The sequence below is a fragment of the Emys orbicularis genome, chromosome 1, assembly GCF_028017835.1.
Source record: "Emys orbicularis isolate rEmyOrb1 chromosome 1, rEmyOrb1.hap1, whole genome shotgun sequence".
Taxonomy (NCBI): Eukaryota; Metazoa; Chordata; order Testudines; family Emydidae; genus Emys; species Emys orbicularis.
In genome coordinates, this window is record NC_088683.1 from 230,763,469 (window position 1) to 230,791,338 (window position 27,870).

Below are 27,870 nucleotides of genomic sequence, written 5' to 3' on the forward strand. Positions count from 1 at the left end.
TGTGCAGGAGTGGAGAACTGGAAGCCCCTGGGGTGGGGGCGCTGCAGGGCAGGACTGAATTCAAATGGGAAGGCAACTTGCCACCCCCTTTCTGACCAATAGGCAGCACTGTGGGTGGTGGTGCACCTTTTACAGTTTACCTCATGTGTCAGAGACCCCTCACAATGGGAGTGCTGTGGCGATTGCACGACTAACTTTAAAGAGAGAGTACCACAATACACTACAGTCAGTCGAACTTCCTCTAGGTCTTTCCTGGTATTTTTTTAGGAAAGAAGTGTGTGTGCATGTAAAAATATATCCTCTATTTCCCATCATGCCTTGCCAGAAGCTAGGACTACAACTGTGTGTCACAATAGATTACAGTTCCCATTCTGCCCTGCTCTCCTGGGTATCAGTGAGACAAAGCCAAAAGGCTACCAAGAATCAGTATTGTCTCCCACCACTGAGTGAGAGGTGAGTTCCAGCTAGGGTGACCAGATAGCAAGTGTGAAAAATCAGGACAGGGGGTGGGGGGTAATAGGAGCCCGTATTAAAAAAAAGCCCCAAATATCGGGACTGTTCCTATAAAATCGGGACATCTGGTCACCCTAGTTCCAGCTGACCCTGTTCATGGAGCTCTGGCCTTGGGCCCTCAGCTGTAGGTCAGCTGATCAGGTAGACTTGCATCACCTTATGTCAATTTCCCAAGACCACTTCCTTCCCCTCAGTCACACCACCTTCCTGCCTTGACATACAGATGTTCTTATAGGCAAACCTGGGAATGGGTGGTACTTGCCCAGGAGGATTCCCCTCATTAAAGGCCTGTATACTCATCATTACACTCGGCGTATAATCTTTTGGGGGTAGGAAATGTCTCTCGCTGTCTGTAAAATGCCAAGTAAATGTATGATGCTATGGGAATTATTTTTGTTATTATTAAATATACCCTAAGACATATACTTCAGCAGTATGGATGTTGTGGAGGCAGGAGTCACAAACTGTTTTCAGAATGGATTATAGAGTCTAATGTAAGTTGAAACCCAGGCTGCACTGTAGACTGGTAAAGAGACCATTTATCAAGCACTGGGGCCACAAATACCTAATTATTATTTGATTTCCAACAGTGTACTTTTGTTGTTTCTTGACCTAGAATGTAGATGGTTCCTGGCCTGAATTGCTTATCTCTGTTGTAGAAGCTTCCCCCAGTTTGCTTCCCATTAGTCTCCTCTAATTAGTACCTCCCCCAAAGCTCCCAATTGCCGCTGTTCCCCGTTCCTGGCCAATGGGAGCTGCTGGGGGTGGTGCCTGCAGGCGAGGGCAGCACACAGACCCCTCTGCCCCCCCTCCCCCAGGGGCCGCAGGGACGTGGTGCTGGCGGCTTCCGGGAGCGGTGTGGGGCTAGGGCAGGCAGGGAGCCTGCCTTAGCATCGCTGCGCCACAGGGCTGGCAATTCTGTGGGCAGGATCCAAACCCCTGACAGGCTGGATCCAGCCCGCGGGCTGTAGTTTGCCCACCCCTGCTCTAAAGTTTTTACATTTTTATTTTTGAATGCAGGATTTTTGTACATAATTCTACATTTTTAAGTTCAACTTTCATGATAAAGAGATTGCACTACAGTACTTGTATTAAAGGCGAATTGAAAAATACTATTTCTATTGTTTTTTTAGTGTAAATATTTGTAATAAAAATAAATATAAAGTGAGCACTGTACACTTTGTATTCTGTGTTGTAATTGAAATCAATATACTTGAAAATGTAGAAAACATGCAAAAATATTTAAATAGTATTCTATTATTGTTTAACAGCGCAACTAATTGTAATTAATTTTTTTAATCGCTTGACAGCCCTAATTTTGATGGAACACTTTTTTTTTTTTTGGACAAAATTTTGTGGAAAGTGTCTGCTTTCCTCATTATATTTTTATTTGTTGGAAAGCTGAATAAATTAACAAAATGTTTTGGCTGAAAATAATTTGTTTTTTTCCCCACGCTTTTGACAAAAAGTCACAATTTTCCTAGGGGGATGGAATCCAACCAATTCTGCTTCATCTCTCCCACATCACAAGGCACAGACTATCACTGTGGCTCCCAAGTGTTAGATTGAGGCTGCAGAACTGCTAATATCCTCTCGGCACTGCTATGTACTTGTCAAAATAGATTCTTTCATCCAGGCAGTAATTTATATGTATTTTGTAATATTGCCAACCTTGAGCTTTTAAAAATCATGACCCAGGCCTCAGAAATCATGAGTCTTGAAAATCATAATAAAAACAACATGTTTGGGGTTCTTTATATTTTGCATTCTGGTTTCTGAGTCTTTAGGTTACACATGAGTCACATTTTTGAGGTTTTTGTCCACACACAAGGGCTAGAACCTTACTTTAAAATAAATGAAATCTGAGATTCTCACCTAATTACATACTTCCAAGAGCTGGGCCTTATAGGAAAACACCAAATATTGCAGGACTCAGAACAGAATTGTGAAAGTTGGCAATGCCCGGTCAACATGTAACAGGAGTTATTGAGTGCTCTTTTGGGAAGGTTTTTTATGTGTACTGAGCATAGAATCCAGAAATGTACAGTTAAAGGAAGGAAGTTAGAATTATATCTCAGCGAGCCAATTCTTCCCACCTCATTGTTTTGTTGGAGTGGAGTAGCAGTGACAAGTTTGAAGTGACTATGTTAAGTTGTACTATATCATATTTTTCATAACAGAACTATAGGCTTAAGAGTTTCAGCCATATGCTAGCAGCATAGCTGGTCAAGTGACACTATCCAGTTTAGTATGGCATCTCATAACTTATGTCATAGCCACGAAAAATAGTATTCTATAATGTGCTTTCTTGACTGCTCTCCGCTGTGCTATATATATTTTGTACTTTCACTACTAAAATATACTTCAACTCTTATTAAAAGATGCTTCTTTTCCTATACATTTACCCTGCAAGAGTACAAAGAACAGAAATCTGAGATACCCGTATTTATTTCCTTGATGATCCTGACAGCTCATGCAACAAACATATTGGAAAGGATCCTTCTTTACTACAGAACATCTTTAAGAAAAGACCCCTACTTTAGGAATTATATACAAAATTTTGTGGACAGCACAAGCAAACTCCTACCAGATCCCAGAGACCACATACTAACACCTTTACTGACTTACTGGGACCCAGTTCAAGCTTAGTAAGGAGAAGGTAGACCGCTGGGCTTCAGTCTGAAATTTTATAAAGGTTACAGGAGGATTTATGATGATGGAAGAAGACCCCAAGGGAATGTCTACACTGCACTGTAAGCCCAGGATTTGAACTCAGGCACAAGCCTAACCCCCCTTCTGTCTACACACAAATCGTGCTAGCCCAAGGCTTGGCTCAAGGTCCCAAGAAACCGTGGGGGTAGGGGGTCCAAGCCTGACTCAAGCCAGGACCCAGGGTTCAAGCCCTATTGCTTTGCAATGTAGATGCAGCTCTACAGGACTCATGCTCTGGGAGTCCACCAAAAGTATTCCACAGGTCGACTTTCTTTGTCTCCTGGACAGTCCAGTTTGGTGGACAGTCAAGTTTTCCCACACTGCACCACACACAAAGGACTAGAGTGGCCACATTTTGGGAAGACTGGGATATGGGTGGTTGTACTCAGGCCTGCCTCATGCAGTGTAGACACTGGGGCTCCAGGTTGGGCCCCAGGGTTCAGCAATTTCTAACCTAGGGTTACAAAATGAGAGTAGACACTCAAGCCCTAACAAATCCAGGGCCTGCTACCTCGAGTTCCACTAAACCAGGATGTCCATTGCAGTGTAGACATATCCTAAGAGCCAGTTGAGTTCACAGGATGAAAAAAGTAGACTTTGGGTGGGGGGAGACTGTCAGGTTTGGTTCATGAAGCTGAAGAAGCTTCAAAGCCTAAAAATCAGCATATTGCAAACACACTCTTCATATCAAACAAACAAAAAAGGTCTATTTTATTGTTGTGGCTTTTATCAGCTCATGAATACAAGTGTTCAGATCTGAGTGTGTTTCAGGAGAGGCTGTGATGTGGGAGTATTCTCTATAGCTGGACACTAATCAAAGTAATTACAGAACTGCTCACTGTTAGAGGCTCTAGTGTGGCAGTTTCTTTATGTGATTTTTTTTTAATTGGGTGCCTTCCCGATCCTGAGAGGGAAAACAATTCTTCCCCACATCTTAGTGATTGGGATCCTGTGTAGATTGAAAATTAAGGACCCCAGTGAGGCCAGCCAGGTTAATAAATTGAGAAGGATTTGGCACCAAATGGTGAAATGTGAACCCCCTCTATGCAGTGGGGATGCACAATAATTGCACAATTGCCACAAAAAATGTTGCAATGTTTAGTGTGAAGATCTCATGCTACCTGCATCTTGCTGACTGGAGAAACTGTAGCTTCTATGCAAGGAACTTTAAGGCACAGATCTAGGTCCCTTTGAACTCAAAGGGTGTTTTCTATTGACTTCCCTAGAGTCAGGATTTGGTTCTAATTAAGTGACATTAGCTCTGTTTTTTGGTTTAAACTGAGATTCTCCTTCCCTGAAAGCAACAAACCTGTGTAGGGCAAACAGTAACTGGATACAGACTTCTGTTCGCTCCCCCAGTTAGAGCACAGTGGGCGTAAGCTCTCATAGGAAGAGAGGATGTTTACAGAGGGAAGTTTCTGTGAGCATGAGAGTGAGGGGGAGCTGCTGCTGGTGCTTCAGAGGAACAGACAGCTAGGATGGTATTTAAAAACAACAGCAACCAAGAAAGAGATTTTATTGGTGGCTAAGGACAACTAGGGGATAAGGCCTTTTTGTCCCTATGAGATCTGACAAGATTCTGAACCTCTTAAGAAGGGCAGAGCCTGCTCAGTGTTTTGTTGGGAGCCTGCAGAGGAAAACACGTACTGCAGGAAGGTGGCATTGATGATTTCAGTACATGGCATTTTTTTCCCCTCTGAGTCAGTGTTGGACCAGTGCCCCAGCCTAGTATTTAGAGGGCCTGTGCTATTGGTTCAAAACCACCATGCTGAGTACATGTAGTTATTAAAGATTCCATGACAGTTTTTACAGGAGTGATGGCCCTTATGTGCTGGTCAAATTCTAAGTTGGGCAACTGCATTCTGCTTGTTTAAATTATCCCTTCACATGAAGTTCTTCCTCCCTTTCTGTTGGAGACTGTTTCATAGTATTGCTGTGCATTAGATATCACAGAATGGGTGAATGATACAAAAATATTGTCATGAATATTCATTCAGCCTGAACTATGAATTTCAGCCATGTTCACACCACTCTTTGTGACCATATATATACTTGGTAGGGTGACCAGATGTCCCGATTTATAGGGACAGTCCCGATTTTTGGGTCTTTTTCTTATATAGGCTCCTATTACCCCCCACCCCCGTCCCGATTTTTCACATTTGCTGTCTGGTCACCCTAATACTTGGACATGTCAAATTTTGGTCTTGCATGCTTGAAATATTCATCAAAAGTGAATTTTGAATTCCCTTGCTGCAAACATTTGTACCAGAAACCTGATAATCAGTGTTATGCACATCCAATCAGGAAACTGAAATAAAACTACAGTAGAACCTTAGAGTTACAAACACCAGAGTTACGAGCTGACCAGTCAACCCCACACCTCTTTTGGAACTGGAAGTACGCAATCAGGCAGCAGCAGAGCCAAACAAAAAAACAAAAACAAAAAAGCCCAGAACTGTGTTAAAAGTAATAAATAAATAAATACATTAAATAAAGGGAAAGCAGCATTTTTCTTCTGCATAGTAAAGTTTCAAAGTCAATTAAGTCAATGTTCAGTTGTAAACTTTTGCAAGAACAACCATAACGTTTTGTTCAGAGTTACAAACATTTCAGAGTTATGAACAAGCTCCATTCCCGAGGTGTTCGTAACTCGGAGGTTCTACTGTATATGTCTTCTCTGACCAATAGCAACTAGCACACAGAGCTCAGATTTCAATTACTGAATAGCCAGGGAGACAGTAAATGGAATTAGTGAAAAAAATCACTGATTAGTTTGGAATAATTAATAAATTTGGAAAAAAAATGTGATTGGCTTGTGGATATTCTCTGAACAGAAAAAGAAGGAAAATTCATTGAATAAATTATTTGCTACCTATTTGCTCCAACTTTATTGTGCACTGTTGAGCAGCTGCTGTGTTTATATAGGGATGCCTGTTGTTGGGTGGTGGTGGAGATGATTTCTGCATATAGCCAAATTGATATAAAACTTTAGGACCCTTCAGGATGAAAACTAGCTAGCGTGGGTATGTCTACCCAAGCTGCAACCACCAATTGCATTGTAGACATACCCTTGGGGTGGACTCTGCCCAATTGCTTAAACCTTGGCTTGTATTAGTTTTATGCTACTGCTTGGGGAAAAAAGAACTTTAGTTTTGTAGCTTGTGTTTCTTTTCCTTCTGCTGGACTCAGCTATGTATGTACTTATCAAATACAACCACCCTGAGTTGCCCCCGTGGGTTATATATTTACTGTGGGCAATTACACAGTATCTGGCCCCCCATGTACAAAGTCAGCTGTCCCTTAATACTGCTTTAATACTGTCAGGATGATAGACACGCACCTTAATGTGGTGACCTCAGGTAATCCACACCCCAATTTGCTGGTCACTTATAGCTTTTGGGGTGGGAGGGTGTTGATAATGAAGAGACAGGCTCTGTGTAAAGAAACTTTTTTGTTTGCCTTTTGTTGTATAATCTAAGTTGTTTTTTATTCATCTTTTCTATCCACTGTCCCTCAGCTCCCAAATTCAGGCTACAATATTTAATGCTGTAAAACTAGACCTCTTATGTTAGTACATAATTTACTGTATCAGTCTCGCTAATGTACTTGATAGATAAAATTGCTGTCAAGTGAGACCTATGCAAACAGAGCCATCTTTCAGAGGGGAATGTATGCAGTTAACAAACCTCATGTACTGGAAAGGGGTAATGCTGAGACACCATGGAGGCTGAGGACGTGGGGTGGAGAATACTCACAGGAACATGATTAGAATCTGTGTAAGGAGATCCAGAAGCAGCAAGAAAGAAGAAACGAGAAAATATTTAGGCCCCTGTGATTTTTTTTGACTACTGCAGTGAGTAAGGGCTGCAAAACTGCATTCCTTGTTCTCGATATCTGTTTAGACATCCAGTTCAAATTGTGTACAAAAACAAGACAGCAATTTGTGCCTGTATCTGTGTTTGTAAAGTGTCTAGCAATATGGGGCCCCATCCTTTGGTGGCCCTTAGGCACCAGTAATAAACATGGTTAATAATAAATAGTTAACTGTTGAAAATTGCCCTTTGGTAATGGGGAGAAGTGAGGGTTCTTTGCTTGCTTGAAAATGCCTTATTCTGTGTTTGGTAGAATGATGGTTTTGGGTAATGTAGTCATCCATGGCTTGTGCAAGGCCCTCTTCGTGAGGAGCAGCTGCCAGGTGGATCTTTTAGGGCTTGTCTTCACTATCATGCTACATTGACGCGGCAGTAACGCATCTGGTGAAGACATGCTATGTTGATGGGAGAGCACTCTCCCATCGACATAATTACTCCATCTCAATGAGAGGCGGAAGCTATGTCGGTGGGAGAGTGTCTCCCGCCAACATAGCGCGGTGTAGACAGCGCTTTAAGTTGATGTAACTTACGTCACTCAGGGGAGTGGCTTTTTTCACACCCCGGAGCAATGTAAGTTACATCGACTTAAGCAGTAGTGTAGACAAGCCCTTAGGCTATGTCTGCACTGCACAGTCATCCTGAGAAATCAGCACCTGGGCTAACCTAGCCCAGGTGTGACAGGCCCCGCAGCAAATCCCTCCTGTGTTACTGCATTCTCACTGTTTCTGCACTCGCCAATGAGTATCCTGAGGCATATTCTATGGTTCTTTGTGATGAGATACTATAGGATTTGTTCCTAGTCAATTGTGTAAATTGCAGGAGAACTTGTCTGTCCTCTGGGGGGGAATTGTGGGATGGCATTGGAGGACTATGAGCACTCGACTGATTTTTGCCTCCATTCCCACTGCAAAGTGGTCAGGTTCCAGGCCGAATGAAAGAGGCGCTTGGGTTCTAACCCACCCCTGAGCCGTGTAAGCTACCCCAGGCTTAAAGCGCCTCCAAACCCAGGTCAGAGGCAGGGGGTCTTGAGGTAAAACCCAGGTCAGTCCCCAGGTTAACTGTGCAGTTATATGCTTAATATGAATGTATTTGCAGTCAAAGGTACCTAGAAGCTAGCACAGGTGCCTTTTTATGTACTATAAATAGAAATAAAATGAAGTCAAATTACTCAGTTGTTGGGCAGATTTGTGGCCACATTTAAAGAATGTAACTTCTGTGTACATGCATGCAACTTTGTACAGGCAATCACTTACAAATGCAGTTTTTGCATCCTTACTTGTGCACCCGTGCTAATGTGTATATGCAATAAGAGCAAGTGGGTTTTGTACTTGTAAATTATTTATGTGCACAAAAATGTGCATGTTGAAATGACCTGCACATAGCAAAGTTGCACCCATACCAATAGAGATGAGGATGAAGCCTGTTTGAAAATCTGACCCTGTTTACTTGCCTGTAGGTTAATTAGTTTTGTTTCAGGTGAAAAAGCAGATTTTATATATAGTATTGGTGCAACTATGACGACTCAGTGAAGTTGATTGAAGTGGACGGAGGGAAATAAGCCTGCATAATGCTGTGCTTTTCATGCCATGGAGACAATAAAGTACTTCCAGTGGAAAGCACAGCTCTGTGAACATGTGGTTTCAATATTATTATGGTATGTGGTGACTGCTGCTGTGTAAAAGGAATTCAGTACACCATTTTTTGCATTCAGTCATGAGCTTTTTAGATGTCCGTTTTTGAATACTGGAGGCAGAGTAAATATAGGAAAAGGGTGTTGTCTCAAAACAACTTAATTTGATCCTTCTCTTGAAGGCAAAGCTTTGAGCACAGTTATCTCTCTGAGTTGCCTTTTCAGATCCCTAAAGGCAGAGTTTGCTCAACTAGTTGAGCTGGCTCTGTCTTGTTTTTTTTGTCAAACTAAGAAGTTCCTTCCTGATAAAAACAGAAGGCAGCCTTGCTGATTGGGTGTGGCTTTTGAAAGGATATGACATCAGCCACATCCCTCGCTTTATACAGTGTGGTCTGTCTGATCTCTGGCTGCATACCAAGTGAATGAGGAGGTGTTTCATTAAATCTGCACACAGGTACTCGAGTTACTCTGAAACTGCTGCTGGCACCAAGTTCCAGTCTGCTACGAAGTCTGCTTGACTTGCACACACGGAGTCTGCTTAATAAATTACTTGCATAACTAGGATTTTCATCAGGGAGGATGGAATTTGAACTCTCAAGACCAACTGAGAAGTGAAATAACAGAAATTTGACTGCCCAGTGTGCAATGGATGGTGCAGGAGCAAAGGGAAATGCCAGTAAATACCAGGGAGTGGAAGGACAGTCACATGCAACTTCTCTATCAAACCCACTGATGAGTGGTAAGTAATATAACTGTATCTATCCAAACAATCTTCCAGATAGTCTTCTAGTGGTGATGGAACGGCCATGGATGGCATATATGCAGAGCTCCAGAAGCGTATTCTCCCTGAAAGCTTGTTTACATGCAGTTCGTAGGCAGACAACCGTGTACATGTTCTTGCATTTTCAATGGTATTTATTATGCACTCTTAGTGCTTTCTGACAGTAAAAACCAAACTTTATTTTTAAGCACTTCACAAATATTAGGAATCTGTGTAAAGTTAAATAAGCATTACAATTTGAGCTGGACATAATTGAAAAAGAAGTTGCAACGTGGGCATGTTTGGTTTGCATTATTGCCAGCTGAATGCTCAGTGTTAACTCAGCGAAAAAAGTTCCTCTTTTGTTTTTAAAGATAGACTAATGAATCTTTGCTAGTGGTATTACAGATATTTGTGGATTATTCTCAAAGGGCCAGGTTGCGAACCCTTTTCTGTCACTGATGAGTAGTTACTTACACAAGTTGCCCCATTCTGTTCACCACTCTGAGTAAGAGGCTCGCAGTCTGACCCAAAGCGTTTGACAAGCCGATGCGGCGGCAAAAGACACCGTAAATCTCTTTCACATACAGCTTGGTTAGTGGTGTTTCACTTAGTTGTGTTCCTAGGAAGGCTACGCTTTCAGTTCATGGCTAGCGTGCTGGGGGAGGAAAAATGAAGATAACGTGCAGTAACATTGCAGTATTCCTCTTTCTTTCATGAGAGCTCTGGAAATCTTCCATTTGTTACTAAACAAAAAAAGAATGGTGCAGTTAGAATAGGAGGAGAACTACAAGGCCAACTGCAGCGCAGAAGTGACCAAGGTCTAGGTCTAGGTTGATTTTGTTTTTTGTGGGGGTGGCAGAATAGTGATAACAATAAAATCCCAAATGAGTCTGGATTTGAGATGGATTCTTCCTAAATGGATGACAGGTTTCCAGCATCTGGAATGAAGGAGGAAAGTCTGTTTGTACAGAGCCTAGCACAATGGGAGCCTGGTCCAGGACTAGGGCTCACAAGCACTATGGTAATATAAAAGATAAATAACCATACGATGAAGCAAAGGGTAATGGCACTAATTTAAGGATTCAAAATAATGTTTAGACAGAAACTTCCAATGAGGCCTAAGAAGGCTCAAGGAATGAACACCTCCATAACCCATGGCAGACCCCCAGCGTTCCGGGGAACCCCACATTGGGCACCACTGCCCCAGCCTAAATCTGCACTAGTATGCAACACAAGGAAACGTCAAACACTTAAGCTACATACACAGCTCCAGATTGTGATGGCATAACTATGCACTTTCACTCTTGTGGTTACTAGGTTGTCACCTGAATCCCTTGTGAATGTATACAATAGCCATGTAGTTCACACATCTGTGTGTAATACCTGCATTTGCATTATACTTCTGTCAGGATAAGCTTGGGACATAAGCTGTAGGTAACAATAAAAGATCAGAGTGTAATTGTTTCTCAGTTCAAAATTTGGAAATGAGCTGAAGCTCATGCAGACTTTGTGATGGTATTGGTTTCAAAATGGGAAAGTCTGAAGGTTTTGGAAGAGACTGAATACAATACAAGTGGTAACCCTAAGAGGAATGAATATGTGATGTTGCCAAGAGAGCTTGAAGAGGCTATACTGTAGGGTTAAGACTGACCCAGAAGAGTAGGAGAGGTGTGGGGTTTAAGCCCTTAGATTAGTGATATCCTAATCCCAAAATGTTTCACTAGAAAAACACCAGTACTTGGGCTGATACTAGTAATATTTCTGCTCTTCAATTTTTAGTTGTTCCTTACTGCTGATTCAGGTTTTCTCATGTGGGTGCTCAGAACTGCATGTCTGACAATCATTGACCCCACATAGGAAAAATGTAGGACTATGTTATCAATACACCCAACAAATAAAAACCACTTCCATGACATCTACTGCAAATGAGCAGAGACAGCGATCCCCATTACTCTAACAACTTGACTATTTCCTTATTCTTTAGATGATCCCACTTTCCAGCCTGAAAAACCACCATATATTGTTCACGGATAAATGTGATTTAATAAACAATATTCTACATACATTGCTTTTAAAGCAAAATCCATATAATTACGAATAGCATAATGCCCTTCATCAATCAATATAGCATGGCTTGGGCCCACTGTGGCACTATCCATATGGGGACAGATCTTTAGCTGGGGTACAGTACTGTAGTTTCAGTGAAGTCAATGCCGACTTGCTTGTGAAAAAAAGTGAGCCGCTACCAAATTAAAAAAAGAATATACTTTTCTCTAGAAGCACCACAAAATGGGTTATTCAGAAAGACTTACTGCACAAATGTCTGCACTCCATGCACTGACTACCACCAGGAAGGGTGCATTAAGGGCATGTCATTCCTCCCATTTGGCCCATTGATTCCTCTAGATTCCACAGATCTGAGTAATCTTTTTTTTTTTACAGAGGAGTGAATCTTTCTTCCCCTTTGAATTCATGATCTTTGTCTGCATTCCAGTCTTTCTCTCCTCTGCTGAGCTGATTTCAGCCTGCCTTTTTCAGAGACATCACAGGAGATAAAGAAGTGTTCCCCTCTGGGAAAAATACACTGTCCCACCTGTTTGTCCGTCTGTGATAAGAACCCCTATTGTAAGGGCTTCATTCCATCTGCAGAAGTTAGTTCAGACTTGTCTGCCAACATGCTGTACCAGGTACCAGTGAAGATATTTCAGTCTGGCCTCAACCTGCTTTGAGCTGTTCACTTTGGTATAGCAATCAGAGTTCCACTGGGATTGCCCCATCCTTTCTCTTAACCACTTTAGAACAAGTATTGTTGAATTGTTATCCCAAGAGAGTTGCAGAGGCTTCACTATGCACTCCAAATTCCTTTCAATTTACTTTATTTGAATAATATAATAAGCCTCACAGATTGGACTACTGTTATCAGATGTGTGCGACTATTACCTTTTTGAATTATCATTTGGTAAACTGCCCAGAGGCTTCAAGTCTGGGAAAATGTGAAATGCTTTAAAATTTGCCTCATTTTTGTTCCTTTAGTAACTCATTGTTTCAGACACAACAAAAGCCAAATTCACCTAGGATATCCCGATACCACCATCCCTAAAATATTACCATTCATGATTTACCTGCTACAGAACTTTATAAATCACAGACATTGCACTAGTATATGTCCAAAATTGCCATCACTTGTCTGTGTCTTGTGTCGATGTAATATCTTTCAGTTGTTATCATTAAAAATAAAAGAGGAGTAATCCAGCGGCCTAAGACCTGGTCTACACTGGGGGGGGGGGGGTGTCGATGTAAGATACGCAACTTCAGCTACGGGAATACTGTAGCTGAAGTCGACATATCTTATTCTGACTTACCTCCCGTCCTCACTGCGCGGGATCAACGGCTGCGGCTCCCCCATCGACTCCGCTACCGCCGCTCGCTCCGGTGGAGTTCCGGAGTCGACGGGGAGCGCGTTCGGGGATCGATATATCGCGTCTTAACGAGACGCGATATATCGATCCCCGATAAATCGATCGCTAAGTCAGTGGAGGTATCTAACTAGCAGCTCATGGCTTAAAAGGTAGTGGCTGCTAGCCAGGCATTTTCTGTGTCAGGTCCATAAGTCTCAAACATATTTGTTTCCTCTCTTGATCCACCAGAGCTAAGATTTGTTGACCGTATGTGCCTGCTGAAGATCTCTGTTAGTCTCTCGAAAGGGTAAAGGATTTTTGGTGGCTTATTTGATTACTTATGGGGGACTCTTGATGGTTAAATGTTCTATTTCATATATGTGATACTGATTGAATAGTGCGGTCAGATAGCTCATGCCACAAAGCCTTTTGTGTTAAGGATATTGATCCTTTTGCTATTATTTCAGTATTTGTACAGGTGCCTAATGCTAAGAGAAGTAATTTAAAATAAATTAATTAATAAATTCAGCAACCAGGGAAATTAAACATAACTGTCCATAGACATAAATGTGAGTATTCTTTCACATATTTGTGTGGATCTACCAAGTCCAGGGATGGCTGGCAAGTCTTATGAAATATATCCAGTTGCTCTTTTGCCTGACAAATACCAAATAAATCTTTCTCTCTCTTTAAAAAAAAATAATTTGCCAATTCCTGTATCAAATTGTAACCATAACAATTTCCCCAGTATAAAAGACTCTTTCAGATCCTATCACAGCCATCCATGCTGACACATTTCCATCAAAACCTTCCAAATGTCAGTGCATTTGCAGACTGTCACATGTCTAGTATCAATTTTTAAATACCTAGACTCCCTGGAATCAGTAGTTCAAATCCTAGCTTGATTTAGGACTTCATCTTTTAAAGGTAGATAAACTGACTTCCATCTATTTTACTGTATGCAGGCCTTTCAGACAAGACCTTAAAACCCAAGGATGTGTTTGCTTATGTGGACATGAATAATCTCAGAGCAGTTCTCGCAGTAGTAGGGATATCTCCTCATGTCCTTGGATGAAATTTCACTCCTCACACCCACTACTGCTGTGCAGTGTGCTGGTTCCCTGGATTGTTGCTAAAAGTTGTTTGCATTTCAGTGTTTTGCTTTAGGCCTGAAATCATGCAGGGGAATCTGAGGGAGTGGTCAACACTTGCACCTGCTTCGGATCCTTTACTTCAGTTATCATTTGCAGAGCCCTTTGAAAGTCTGGAGTTATGTTTTTGTTTGTTTTTAAAGTGGCTGAGACAGGATTGAATTTAGTGAGCCAATGTTATGGTGGTTTAGTGTTGCTGCAGGGGAGCAAATCAGTAAGAAATTGGGTGGTTCTTGCCTTTTGGGAGAGCCCACTCTCTTCAAATCCCTCCTTAAAACTCACTTTCCCCAGGAAGCCCACCAATGCTAATTTAAAGCACTTTGACCTTCCCATTAAGTGTTAAAAATAAGCAAACAACATGCTAAGACAGATCCTTCCTCTGGGTCTCCCCTGTACATTTTGTATCTAATTTTTGTGGCTTTAATGGTACAGAGTGTAGTAGGAAGAGTGCCTGAGACATAAGCCCTTGTATTAGAGGCCTAGTATGAGGCAGGACCTGCTTTCAGAATTTGGCAAGAACCGAGCTGATATTGCAGAAATACACATTTCTAAGAAGTACTAAACACAGAGTACTTACGCAAACACATTTTGATATTAAGTGGTACCAAAACATTCTGATATTAGGATGGTACAAAAACATTTCCCAAGGATAACAGGAACACACTGATTCCTTTTAAAAGATAAGGTTAGGATGGCAGTATGTAATAGAGATGTTTTGATTGAACCAACATGGACAAGGTGATGGGTAATAACTAGGGCTGTCAAGCGATTAAAAAAATTAATCGTGATTAATCGCACTGTTAAACAATAATAGATTAGCATTTATTTAAATATTTTTGGATGTTTTCTACATTTTCAAATATATTGATTTCAATTACAACACAGAATACAGAGTGTGCAGTGCTCACTTTATATTTATTTTTATTACAAATATTTGCACTGTAAAAAACAAAAGAAATTGTATATTTCAATTCACCTAATACAAGTACTATAGCCCAATCTCTTTATAATTAAAGTTGAACTTACAAATGTAGAATTATGTACAGAAAATAACTGCATTCAAAAATAAAACAATGTAAAACTTTAGAACCTTCAAGTCCACTCAGTCCTACTTCTTGTTCAGCCAATCGCTCAGACAAACAAGTTTGGTTACAATTTGCAGGAGATAATGCTGTCCACGTCTTGTTTACAATGTCACCTGAAAGTGAGAACAGGCGTTCGCATGACACTGTTGTAGCCGGCATCGCAAGATATTTACATGCCAGATGCGCTAAAGATTCGTATGTCCCTTCATGCTTCAACCACCATTCCAGGGGACATGTGTCCATGCTGATGACGGGTTCTGCTCGATAACAATCCAAAGCAGTGCCACCAGCAGAAGGTTGAATTTCTTTTTTGGTGGTTCGGGTTCTGTAGTTTCCGCATTGGGGTGTCGCTCTTTTAAGACATCTGAAAGCATGGTCCACACCTCGTCCCTCTCAGATTTTGGAAGGCACTTCAGATTCTTAAACCTTGGGTTGAGTGCTGTATCAATCCTTAGAAATCTCACATAGGTACCTTCTTTGCATTTTGTCACATCTGCTGTGAAAGTGTTCTTAAAATGAACATGTGCTGGGTCATCATCTGAGACGGCTATAACATGAAATATATGGCAGAATGCTCCACTGGGAGCTGTGGGCGGCCGTGCAAATTTAAACAAACTGTCTGGCGGCCCACCAGCGGATTATCCTGACAGGCCATACACAGCCCACGGCCTGCAGATTGCCCACCACTGCCGTAGAGTCTGCCAGGTGCTATTACCGTGCATTGTCAACAATAAACCTGTCCTCGTGCCTTTGTACCTTAATGGGTCTTGTGGTCATTGGGCAGTTCGCTCGAGGTGTGCTATGCCGGCTGTCTGCGCAGAGCTGGGACGGCACACGCGAAGAACACACACACGTAGCTGAACATCTAACCACACAGAGCACACAGCAGATGCTTAATTCCTATTGTCATTACAAGAATTCTGACCACCAAAACTTGAGGTACAAAGTCAACGGGTAACACAATTACCCCTGGGTATCTTGGCACCAACCACGATCAACTGTTGTTAGTTCTAGCCCATCTCTGGCTATAAGTAAATAATTTAGCAGCTGCAACCTTTTCAAAATATCTTCCTTTTAAAATTGGTAAAGTATGCTGAGCTTGAAAAAACCCCAAAGGTATTATAAACAATTCAGAGCTAGTGGCAGGCTGTGCTGTATAAATTACTCTTTTGTCCTCAATGGGAACTTAGTTGCTTAGTGCTTGTTTAAAAGACAATTTGCATTCTCATAAAATGTATCTTGCTTCTTACTCCCTCCAAATGAGTTAAGGCTGGCAGCTCAGGTAATAAAACACCTTGACCAGAACCATTACTACTGCTGAATGCAGCAGCAACGCGAGCAATGTATTAAACAAGTGGAAATCACATAATACTTAAGAATCGCATTAGAAGGAAGCAGATTTACTAAATTCCTGGCCGTCACCCAGTTTAGATAAAGTCAGGCAATGAAATAGTCCATGAAATACTTAACACTTCTCTTCTCTTTCTGCAGATTTCGTTTCAGACTGGTCTCCCTTACATGATGCCTCTATCCACGGGCGTTTGCTTGCTCTGAAGAAACTCATCAATCAGGTATCATTTTATTGGGGAGATGAACATTCTGCTTGCTTTGCTCATTGATCCCGTTGTTGAATGCAGGCTGTATTTTATATTGTAAGATATCTGAGATTAGTACAGTGAATTCCACTTGTGATGGATGGTTTTATTATAGCCAACTTATTATCTATGCAAAGCCATATAAATGAAAGCCTGGATTCTGCAAGCAGTTATGCATGTGCTTAACTCTTGCACAAGTAGTCCCATGCAAGTCCACGGGACTACTCATATACTTCAAGTTAAGCACATGTGTTAGTGTTTGCAGGATTAGGGCCTAAGTGAGCTATATCCTTCTCTCCTGTTGAGACACTGGTTGGAGGAGAGCAGTTATTGGGGAAATACCCTGTGTGACATCTGCAAGATCTCATGAGACTCTTTCATAGTTGAAGGATTTGTGGTAGAGCTAAATAAAATATTTGTAATGCAAGGTTTGCTTTTCCATCAAAACTTGCTCCTGAAATCATGGAGGTTTCTGGAAAACAACTTGATAAAATCCCTGAATTTCTTGACAAAATTGCAAATAAGATATTCACAAAAATCAAAAGGTCACTTTTATTTGAGAAGTCACAATTCTAAATCTTGACGGAATAGGTCACATGGCACAGTGGATGATGTAAACGGCTGGGAGTCAAGATCATTCAAAGAAATTTAAAATATGTAAAGCACTATATAAGTAGTCAGCATTACTGTTATTGCCTCCAATAATATTTTCTGTTATTTTACAAGGGGAGCAGTGTTAACCTCATTACAGCAGATCATGTGTCTCCTCTCCACGAAGCCTGCTTAGGGGGCCATCCTGCTTGTGCTAGTGTCCTATTAAAACACGGGGCTCAAGTAAGTATAACACAGATGTTTAGAAGCAGATCTATGAAACTCAGTTTTCCCTGCAGGATAATAATTGGTTTACTGAACGATGAGAAGAAAACCATAGGATTGCATGTTGAGATGTCTACAGCGTGTTATGTAGGAGGAATTGTGTGATGTGAAGGAATGTACCATAATGAGTTAAACAATAAAAAGGCCAGTTGTATTTTTAAAAAAGTCTATTTCAAGCTCCTGATATTGTAAGCTGTATGAAAAGAATGAACCCTGCTAGTGTTTTCTGAACCAAATTCTAATGTAAATGAAAGTCCATTTACACTACTCTGGTGGTGAAAAGGAGCTTAACGTGGATGTAAATACCATTTACATTTTAAGGTCCCCTTACACTTTTGGAGGAGTGTAAGTATAACTAAGATGCTGGGTCTTGTAGATTTTTTTATTTAATTATTTTGACTGGACCAAAATATATTGAACAGCCATTCCAAAAAGCACAGTGAGGCTTAATTTATAATATAATATGCTATGATAAAATATGAAATATAAAAGTTTATACTTTGCATGTACACTGTGCCTAGCTTAACTCTAAGCATATTGCCACTTTTTACATAAAAGACACTTTTTAATAAAGCAACAAAAAAGTGCAGATATAAGCAGACCCTGCCATTATTATTATTTATATTTTGGTTTCATATATTCATAGATTCTCAGGCCAGAAGGGACCATTGTGATCATCTAGTCTGTGTAACACAGGCCACAGAACTTCTCTGAACAAAGTCCTAGAGCACATCTTTTAGAAAAAACATCCAGTATTGATTTAAAAATTGCAAGTGATGGAGAATCCACCATAACCCTGGATAAATTGTCGCAATGGTTAATTACTATGGCCCTACCAAATTCACGGTCATGAAAAACACGTTACGGACCGTGAAATCTGGTCTTCCACTGTGAAATCTGGTGTTTTGTGTACTTTTACCCTATACAATACAGATTTCATGGGGGATACCAACGTTTCTCAAATTCGGGGTTCTGACTCAAAAGGGAGTTGCAGGGGGGGTGTCTCGAGGTTATTTTAGGGGGGCTGCGGTATTGCCACCCTTACTTCTGCGCTGCTGCCTTCAGAGCTGAGTGGCTGGAGAGTGGCGGCTGCTGACTGAGGGCCCAGCTCTGAAGGCAGCAGAGCAGAAGTAAGGGTGGCAATACCATACCATGCCATCCTTACTTCTGTGTTGCTGCTGGTGGCAGCTCTGCCTTCAGAGCTGGGCTCCCAGCCAGCAGCCACTGCTCTCTAACTACCCAGCTCTGAAGACAGCGCCGCCACCAGCCGCAGCATAGAAGTAAGGGTAGCAGTACCGCAACCCCCCCTACAATAACCTTGTGACTCCTCGCCCTTCCCCCCGCTCCCCCTGCACAACTCCTTTTTGGGTCAGGACCCCTACAATTACAACATTGTGAAATTTCAGATTTAAATAGCTAAAATAATGAAATTTACAATTTTAAAAATCCTATGACCGTGAAATTGACCAAAAGGACTGTGAATTTGGTAGGGCTCTATTAATTACCCTCACAGTTAAAAATGTACACTTTATTTCCAGTCTGAATTTGTCTAGCTTCAACTTCCAGCCATTGGATTGTGTTATACCTTTCTCTAGTAAGCTGACGAACCCATTATCAAATATTTGTTCCTCATGTAGGTACTTACAGATGGTAATCAAGTTGCCTTAGCCTTCTCTTGATTAAGCTAAATAGATTGAGCTCCTTGAGTTTAGTCTCGGCTATAGCACTCAGAATGTTCTAGGCACTTACCAAACATATAGGAAGAGACAGTCCCTATCCCAAAGAGTTTATAATCCTGCAAAAAAGTATGTGCACACTTAACTTTATACACGTGATTAGTCCCACTGACGTTAGCAGGACAAATCACATGCATAAATGCAGTACAGTGTAAATATGCAGGATCAGCGCCTAAAAAAATCAGGAAGCACATAAAAAATGGAGAGGAATTGAGACAATGTACAAGCAAAGTGCCCAGAGTGGTGATGAGTACAAGTCTCATGACATTTCTGTTCGTTTTTTTTATTTTCCCAACAGAAAGTATTGACTTTTCAGTGAAAAATTGAAAACTGAATATTTTTGTTGGAAAACCTAAAATGTTAATTCACAAAGGTCACCATCATATCTACCTCCTGGGAGTTCTAGGTCAGGTGTTTCATGCCAACATTCTCCTCGATGGGATGGGCTCCCTGTTTGGACTTCATCTCCCATGATGCACCACAGTCTCCCCTCTTGCTAAGCCACCATGGTATATCATGGAAGCCCCTAGCCATGGTGCATCATGGGAGATGTTGTCCCGCTGGATAATCTGGCCCATACAGGACAACGGGAGCATGATGACCCCAGACAACTCCCATGAGCACTATGGTGGTATTTCTGAGTCAAATAGTTTTCAGGTTTGGAAAAAAAATGTGTGTTTTTCCAATGAAAAGTTGATATTTTCAACAGAAAGTAGACCCTTTTTGAAAAAAAAAAAAAATATTTTAATTGAATACTCTCAATTTTCATAGAAAACAACAGTTTTTATGAAAATATTCACCCAGCCCTAGTTAAAATATTCCCAGATCATTACTGTTTTTAAAGAAACTACTTGCCTGTTGTTTTTCCGTCAGGTGAATGGAGTTACTATTGACTGGCATACTCCTTTGTTCAATGCCTGTGTCAGTGGCAACGTGGCCTGTTTGAATCTATTATTACAGCATGGAGCCAGCCCACATGCACCATGTGATCTGGCTTCCCCTATCCATGAAGCTGCTAAGAGAGGTAGGTTACTCAGTCAAGAGTCGGAATTACTTTTCCTTTTACCAACACCTCGAAGTTGAAGTTAGTGAGAGAAAGGAAAGATCAGTCGGTATATTGAATTCATGTAAAATACAAATATATCATTGATAGAACCATGATACTTGTTCTCAGTGCTGGTATCACAGTTTCTACCATCCTGTCTTCATCCGTGATACCTGCTCCTGGAGTCCCTAATCAGCTCCTGAGGTCCTGGGTATGTGAGGTGACCTCTCTTAACTTCCTCCACCACACAAAATGGCTCCCAAGCCCTCACATCTACTTGCATTGCTGTGAGGGTTCCTCTAACCTGAACATTGCCCTTGGGCCTCCCACAGCTTGACTACTGTCATTTGGGTGGAAGGAAGGGTGCAGGTGTTTCCTTATCTGGTAATTATCTCTCCTGGGTCCCCAAAATGGCGCTGTTCGTTGGAGGGGAAAGTATCCCACCAACAGTGTTGCTCTGGCCTCCATCTACCATAGCTTGACAAAACAATTTTAACAGGTTGAACTTGAACTTCTCACCTCCTAAATTATCAAACGTGTCCGCCATAAGGAGAATTCTGTGAAGAGAGAATTACTGTGAATTTTCTGAAAGCACTGGAAATCAATACAAATTTTCACAGACACTTCCATTTCCTAGTAAGCGCTTCATGAAGCAAGGACTCATATTTCTACTACTGTTGTAGTCTTATGGACAAGAAGACTGCTTTAGTGCCTTGATGGTGAACAAATGCCATTTCTACTTTCCATTAAGTATTGAGAATGGATAATGATCTCACATTAGCTAGCAATAGGCATACTAAAATGAGACCCCATAAAGAGCAAAATATTTCAGCTAATAAATGAGATACAAGAACCTAGGAAGTAACTGGGCTGCCTTGCAAAGACCTTCCCTGATTTAGCTTGGCTGTTTGTGTTTTTCAGTGCAGATTTAACCCAGCAAATAAAATGCATTCCTTTGAAGATGTCATGGCATAATTTGGTCGTGCGTGTAATGTAAACTCTCCCCCCTTACATGGTAATATTCCTAATGGCTATTGTTCCCTTAACCAGACTAGAGAGAGAAAGAGAAAATGAGGATTCCAATCTCTTGAAAAGAGACTGGGGAAGAAGGGGCCATTATAGACAGGAAATCAAAAATGGCAGAGATGACTGTTTGGATGAGCACCTTTGAGACTATTGTTGTCTGTGAGCTGTGTCACCTGCTGCTTCTCTCCTCCATCCCACCAAAATGATTCATTATGGGATGGATAGACAAGGGCATTTTGAATGTATCAAAATACTGGGGTCTGGGGAGAGGAAAAAATGGAAATCTAAAATCTCTTGCCAAATCAATGGAGCTTTACTGATCTACACTGGGGGGGAGGGGAGGAGTTATCTGGGCTACAAAATGAGGAGCCTTCAGAAACCCCTTATTTTTATTATTTGACCCTCCTTTATCCTTTCAAAGGACATATTGAATGTGTCGAATCCCTCACATCCAATGGAGTAAATATAGACCTCAACATCAAACATCTGGGTACTCCGCTTTATGTGGCTTGTGAGAATGAGCAGGTAGCCTGTGCCAAGAAGTTACTTGAATCAGGTAAAAAAAAAAAGTAAAATGATGTTCTTTTATTTTCTGTAACATCTCTTTATACTCTGTCCTCATCCAAGGCTGAGGGGTACTCACACGCTGGAATTCTGAAACATTTGAATCATGTAGGTAGCTCTGGGTATTGTAGTGGAATTTTAAGTTGACTAGAAGGGATATAGCCACACAACTCCCGTTGAAACTACATGCGCCTCGAGCAGGGGGCCGGATTGCACTGAGCCTTGCATTCTTGGATCCTTTGTACACCAGTGCAAGGGCCAGACGCAAACATGGTCATCCATTCAGCAAGATGCTTAAGTATGTGCCTCACTTGTAGCACAAGTGGTCCCGCTCAGGTCAATGGGGCTCCTCATATGTGTAAAGTTAGGCATGTGCCTAAGTACCCTACTGAACTGGGGCCTTGGCTTGTGCAATCACATCATGCAAACACTGGAAGACCGGAGCACCTCCCGCAGTGCTAGCAACTCCACAGGTGGTGGGAAAGGGGATGTGGGGTTTGAGAGCAGAGCTGTGTCCTTTCCCTACTCCACAGTATCCAGCAGACTGGTCTGTGGGCCGTAAGAGGGTACAGCAGGTCCCACTGCTGTGTGTGGTCCCCCAGAGCAGAGGCATAGCCTTAGGCAGAGTGTCTCAAGGAGCTTTCATTGATTCACAGACCCCCCTCATCCCATGCCAACACAGGCAGTGGTTTAAAGCCATAATCTAGCCCCTAACTATTAAAATTCATTTCTAGGAGGGTAGTGGGAACCTCCATTGCTGCAGGTTGGTCAGAGACCTAGGAGGTAGCAAAGGAAATGGGATGGTCCAGCTATGACTTTTTTTTTACTAATGTGATCATATTCTTGGTCCTACCTTATTTTCAGGAGCAAGTGCAAATGGTGGCAAAGATCTGGACTCTCCTCTCCATGTGGCTGCCAGGAATTCCAACGCTGACCTGGTGCACTTGCTGATTGACTTTGGAGCAGACGTGAGAGCTAAGAATGCAGAAGGCAAAAGGCCAGTGGAGCTGGTTCCACCAAGCAGCACTTTAACACAAATATTTGTGCAGAAAGAAGGTGTCCTTTAATATTTGTTTTATTCAAATCCTAACCTGTAGGTGGCTGAAAAAAGGGCACATTATTTACTATGCTGCTCTTCATGTTCTGTATCATGGAGCAAAACTGAAAATAACTGGGCTCAGTTCTGCCCTCAGATATTTGGACACAATGTCCATTAACATCAGAGTATTAATTTATGAAATATTATTATTATTATTATTATTATTATTATTATTATTATTATTATTATTATTAAATACTTTATGGAGATTCCAGTCTCAGCAAAAAGGAATTTCCAGTCACTACAAATGCTACAGAGTATTATTTGCATCCCATGCACCTGTGGCCCCCCAGAGTTTTCAGTGAGAGTCCAGGGCATCAGTGAACAGACTTGAAGCTTGTAATGTGTCACAGAAATGAGCTTAGGAGACATAGTAAGCAGAAGAACACTTACAAATCAACTGGGAACTTTCCTCTTTCTGACTATCAGTGTTCTTCTTGGGACTGGCCCTAAATCCAGTGAAGTCAAATGGAAACTTTTCATTGACTTTAATGGGTTCTGGATCATTCCTGGGTAGTGTTAAGCTAGTGATTCTCCTTGGAGCATGTTAACAAATTTGAAAAGGATAGAAAGTAACCTCAAATCATCCAGTGAGAGTTGAGCCCGATTACCAGAGAGCAGAAATATACCCACTGAGTTTAAATAATGTAATTTTTGTGGTACAAGTCCAGCAAATGCCAGGAAAAATCTGTGTTAAAGTACAGCTGGGAAGCTTTTAATTCATGCAGTATAAAAACAGTAAATGGACTGTAACCGTGATCTATTTCCTTGCCTTTTGCTTTATATTTTTGGGTCAAAACCTTAAGAAGTAGCAAAATGTGTCTGAAAATTAATTTCTCTGTGTTGCTTTTTTGCAAAAGGTTGTAAAATATATCCCAAGAGGTGGTACAATAAGTATGTATGGTATGTGTTTATTAAGGTCCTATATTATGTCCTGCAGAATCCAGCCCTTCCAATCTTTAGGTTTGATTCTTATTTAAACTTTTTAAAAAGCAGCTGTTATTTACCTGTAAATCAAAATGGTTCCAAATCCATTTTGTTTTATTGGGTATATTATATTCATGAATTCTGGGGAAAAATCCTATGTCTTTGCCAGGTAAATGTGAAAAATGCTTCTGGTCAATAGAGTTACATTCCTATAATATATTCATTTAGAACTTCCTATGGAGGTAGTAAACAGCAGTTAGTATCATTATGTTAAACAAGATACTGCTGGTATGATCCACCACTATATTACTCCAGTTTTATGCCAATGTGACTCTATTGAGATCAGTGGAGTTACACCAGTGTAAAACTGGAATAACACAGTGAGAAATCAGGCCCTGTGTGTGTAGTCGATAATATTATGAAAACAATCACATGATGCTACGTGGCACAGATATTTGGTCTTTCAACACATTCTGCCATACACACAGCTGTATGTTACAGAACTCAAATCCTCTTTCTGTTAGATGTCTGACTCGCATCACACGTGTTTATCTGAGATAAAAGAATATGTCATGCATGTCCAGGGAGCAGCCACAGAACCATATGTAACATTGGAAGGGCTGAGTTGAGAGGGCTGGACAATAAAATTCTGGAGACCATTTTGCTACTGAGTAGTGTTTCCCAAACGTTCTTCAAAATTCCTTTTTCTGAGTAAGTTCCAGGTTTGCTAGCAGCTGGTTTCTAAATTGTCTGGTCTGAAGCAATTGAAAACAGATGTGAAAATACACAGCCTTTTGTTTAACCTTCAAGTTCCCTTCCTGTAGTGTTACTTCCTTTTGGTTTCATTCAGATTCATTCTATGAGTATGGTTATCTCTGGTACAGGTGGCAGGTGAGCTATAGTATTTCCCACAATCCTGTGCAGCCTCCATTATTCCAGTAGACTCACTTGCTAATCAGAATTGGTTTCCATTCTGTTTTCTTTTCCTCCATCTGGTAAATGCTTGGAAGGCTCTACCTACAAATGTGCGGGAAATGGCAGCATATAGGGATTTTTGCTTCAGTAGACTATTGGCCAAAGTACCAGCCCACAGTCACCCATATGAACAGTTATAGAATGTTGTTGCCCCAATCTAATGTTTCACTGCATATGTTTTCTATCTGAACGATACAGATAGTTGTGCGTGTGTTCCAGAGAACTAGCAAAATAAAGAAATAAAACAGCACTACATTGAACTACCTTGAATACAAGAATTACCTTGCATTTTTTTGGTTATTTTTCAGGAGAGTGAAATTGATTTTTTATTTTTTTTTAAAACTTTTCTCTTTTTCAGTGAAACATTTCTGCTTTTATGGGAATGTTTTTAAACTTTTAAGAAGTTCTCAAAGAGACATTTACTTATGGGAAACAAAATAAAATGGAACGCACAATGTAATATTGCAATAGTCACTCCTGTTCCCATGGATGTCAATTGCAGTTTCAAAAGATGAGCCTGGGAGCTTAAATTCACAACTTTGCTAACACTAAAAATCATGGACTGAACAGAGACACTGAATTTATGGCTTATTACAACAATCTGTAACTCACTAACCCCCTCTTTTTGTCCTATGACTGAAGAGGTGTTAATGGGCCACTCTATCTTGAATGGCCCCTTAGAATATGTGCTCACTGCTTATGTTCTACTATCTGTTCCACCTTGCATTTAGCTGTGATGCTTTGAGTACATTTCCCAGATCTGAAGAAGAGCTCTGTGTGGCTCGAATGCTTGTTTCTGTCACTAACAGAAGTTGGTCCAATAAAAGATACTGCCTCACCCACCTTATCTGTCTAACTGCAGTTCTGCCAGTTTCAGCAGGAACAGACCCTGAAGCATGAAGTGATTCTGGTCAGGATTCGCCACTTCCTTGCACCATACACAGTCTTTTAAACTTGTGTAATGTGGGTATAAAATGCTGCTGTTCTGACTTGGAACAGTCTTGCATTCTCTGTGCACAGGTGTAAATGGCAGCATAAGATGCAAAGCAGTGGAGAATCAAGCCCTGTGTATTTACCAGCTTCATTAATACATCTCATTAATACTGCATGTTGACAGTGCTCTTGATACAGCCATTTGCTCAGTAAAACCATCTTTAAGAGAACCCAGTCAGCTGTGAAGAGCTGCTGAAAAAGTGGTAGCTGGAGTGTGGAGGGACACTGAAAACAGCTGTTTTTTAAAGCTGTTACCCAAAAGCAGTACCAGCTGCTTCCACCAGTACCTTCAACTCCCTTACTCACAGCTACTGCCAACACAGCTTCTCTGGTGACCACAAATGCCTTTATCTTCTAGCTTCTTTTAGAAAATCTTAACTGGGACTTACTTTTAGCTGATATCATTGTCTCTGCCTCCCTGATCCCATTTCACTGATTCCGTCTTGCTTTCTAAAATACCTCATAAAGCTCATCTCTTCTTACACTGCTTAAACCCAACCCAATCCTGCCTTCCCCCATTAGTGCGTCCTGCTTGTCTGCTCTCCTTATCTACTCTGACAGTAACTGTTCTGTTGTTGTAACTGCTGTGTATGATGAGATAGCCGTACAAATGACATGTTATATGATCCAACTGTTTTGTATTTAAATACATCATAGTAACTACCTCTTAACAAGAAGGATAAGCCCTCCATTAAGCATGTTATGCTGTTACATTTAAATAAAAGACATAGATTCTTTACTAGGGCTTGCATTATCAGCATGGGACTATTTAATCTTGAAGGTTTAAATAAGGGATTATATATTGCGTCTCGTGCTATGTGTTTATCACTGTTATACTGTTACGAATACTTCTGCAGAAACCAGTGGGCCGCAAACTTGAATCTCACTCCAGGGAAAGGATTTTGAAGGAAGCATTAATCATCTCTTATTTTCAAGCAACATAAAGTATTTAATATTTGTCTTATAGCTTGTAGGAAAATAATACAGCTACTAATCATACCTGTATAAGGATTAAGAATGACTGTGTTTGGTTCCAAGACAACATATTTACGTTGTGGGCTTGACTTACTACTGCTTTGCCTCTTGTATGGTCATTTACACCTGGGCAACATGGGGATAAATTGCTTCTACTGGGGTAAGTGAGAGGCGATTTCTCATTTGATAGTGCTTAGCACCCGTTTTTGCACTAGAATAAATGACTGCACCAGGAGCATAGCAATGGGGAATTGGTCCCTGTGTGCTGTTTTCAGTATTCAGCTACAAAATCTGTTTATAAATGATAATCTTTCTCAGAGCAGGCGCTAGGCATAAGCAGACTAGACAATTGCTTGGGGGTCCTGAGCAGCTCACGGGGGCTCCCATTTGCTTTTTTAGTATGTGTTGTGTGTGTGGGGACCCTCCCCCCCAAATAGGCCAACATAGGGCCCCCAGTAGGCTAACACCACCTCTGATCTCCCTTAAAAAACTAACTACCTGCTCCAAACACCTTGTGACTAAAATGATTTGGTAAAGAATTTCCAGTGTGTTGAGTTTTTAGGAGCCTGCAGGAGCTGAGAGCTTGGGAATGTTGCCCTTCAGTAAAGCTGGTCTAGCCTGTACTACACAAAAGTTGGCCTTGTTACATAGCTGCAGCTTCAGTTCTGTGACAACTGATCTTGGGACAATAAAATCACATGTTATAACTTGTCTTGTGGCATCTTTCTCCAGGGCCCCTGTCCTTGATGCAGTTGTGCCGCCTGTGCATTAGGAAGTGCTTCGGACACAAACAACATCATAAAATAACTGGACTTCTGCTCCCGGATGAGCTGAAACATTTTCTCCTCCACATTTAAACATTTTGTATTCAAAACCATACCAGTAAAAATAAGGCGAGGTTTGTCATAGTGTTGCCAACTCTTGCAATTTTACCG

At 41.1% G+C, this 27,870-nt stretch overlaps 1 protein-coding gene across 1 annotated transcript; it reads left to right on the forward strand.

Annotated features, from left to right (window-relative positions):
- Positions 1–9,268: 9,268 nt before the first annotated feature.
- ASB9 (ankyrin repeat and SOCS box containing 9) lies at positions 9,269–27,792 on the forward strand. Its single transcript, XM_065418123.1, has 7 exons — positions 9,269–9,466; positions 16,616–16,695; positions 17,446–17,553; positions 20,205–20,355; positions 21,824–21,958; positions 22,831–23,022; positions 27,668–27,792. The coding sequence occupies exons 1-7, from the start codon at positions 9,373–9,375 to the stop codon at positions 27,790–27,792; spliced, it is 885 nt and encodes a 294-aa protein (XP_065274195.1). The 5' UTR covers positions 9,269–9,372.
- Positions 27,793–27,870: the final 78 nt, after the last annotated feature.

Bases quoted from the DNA above. Each gene is read 5' to 3' on its own strand.
- ASB9 (XM_065418123.1), top strand. From the start codon at position 9,373: ATGGATGGTGCAGGAGCAAAGGGAAATGCCAGTAAATACCAGGGAGTG. The intron at 9,467-16,615 runs GTAAGTAATATA...CTCTTTCTGCAG, and splicing joins ATCAAACCCACTGATGAGTG to ATTTCGTTTCAGACTGGTCT. The intron at 23,023-27,667 runs GTGTCCTTTAAT...ATCTTTCTCCAG, and splicing joins AATATTTGTGCAGAAAGAAG to GGCCCCTGTCCTTGATGCAG.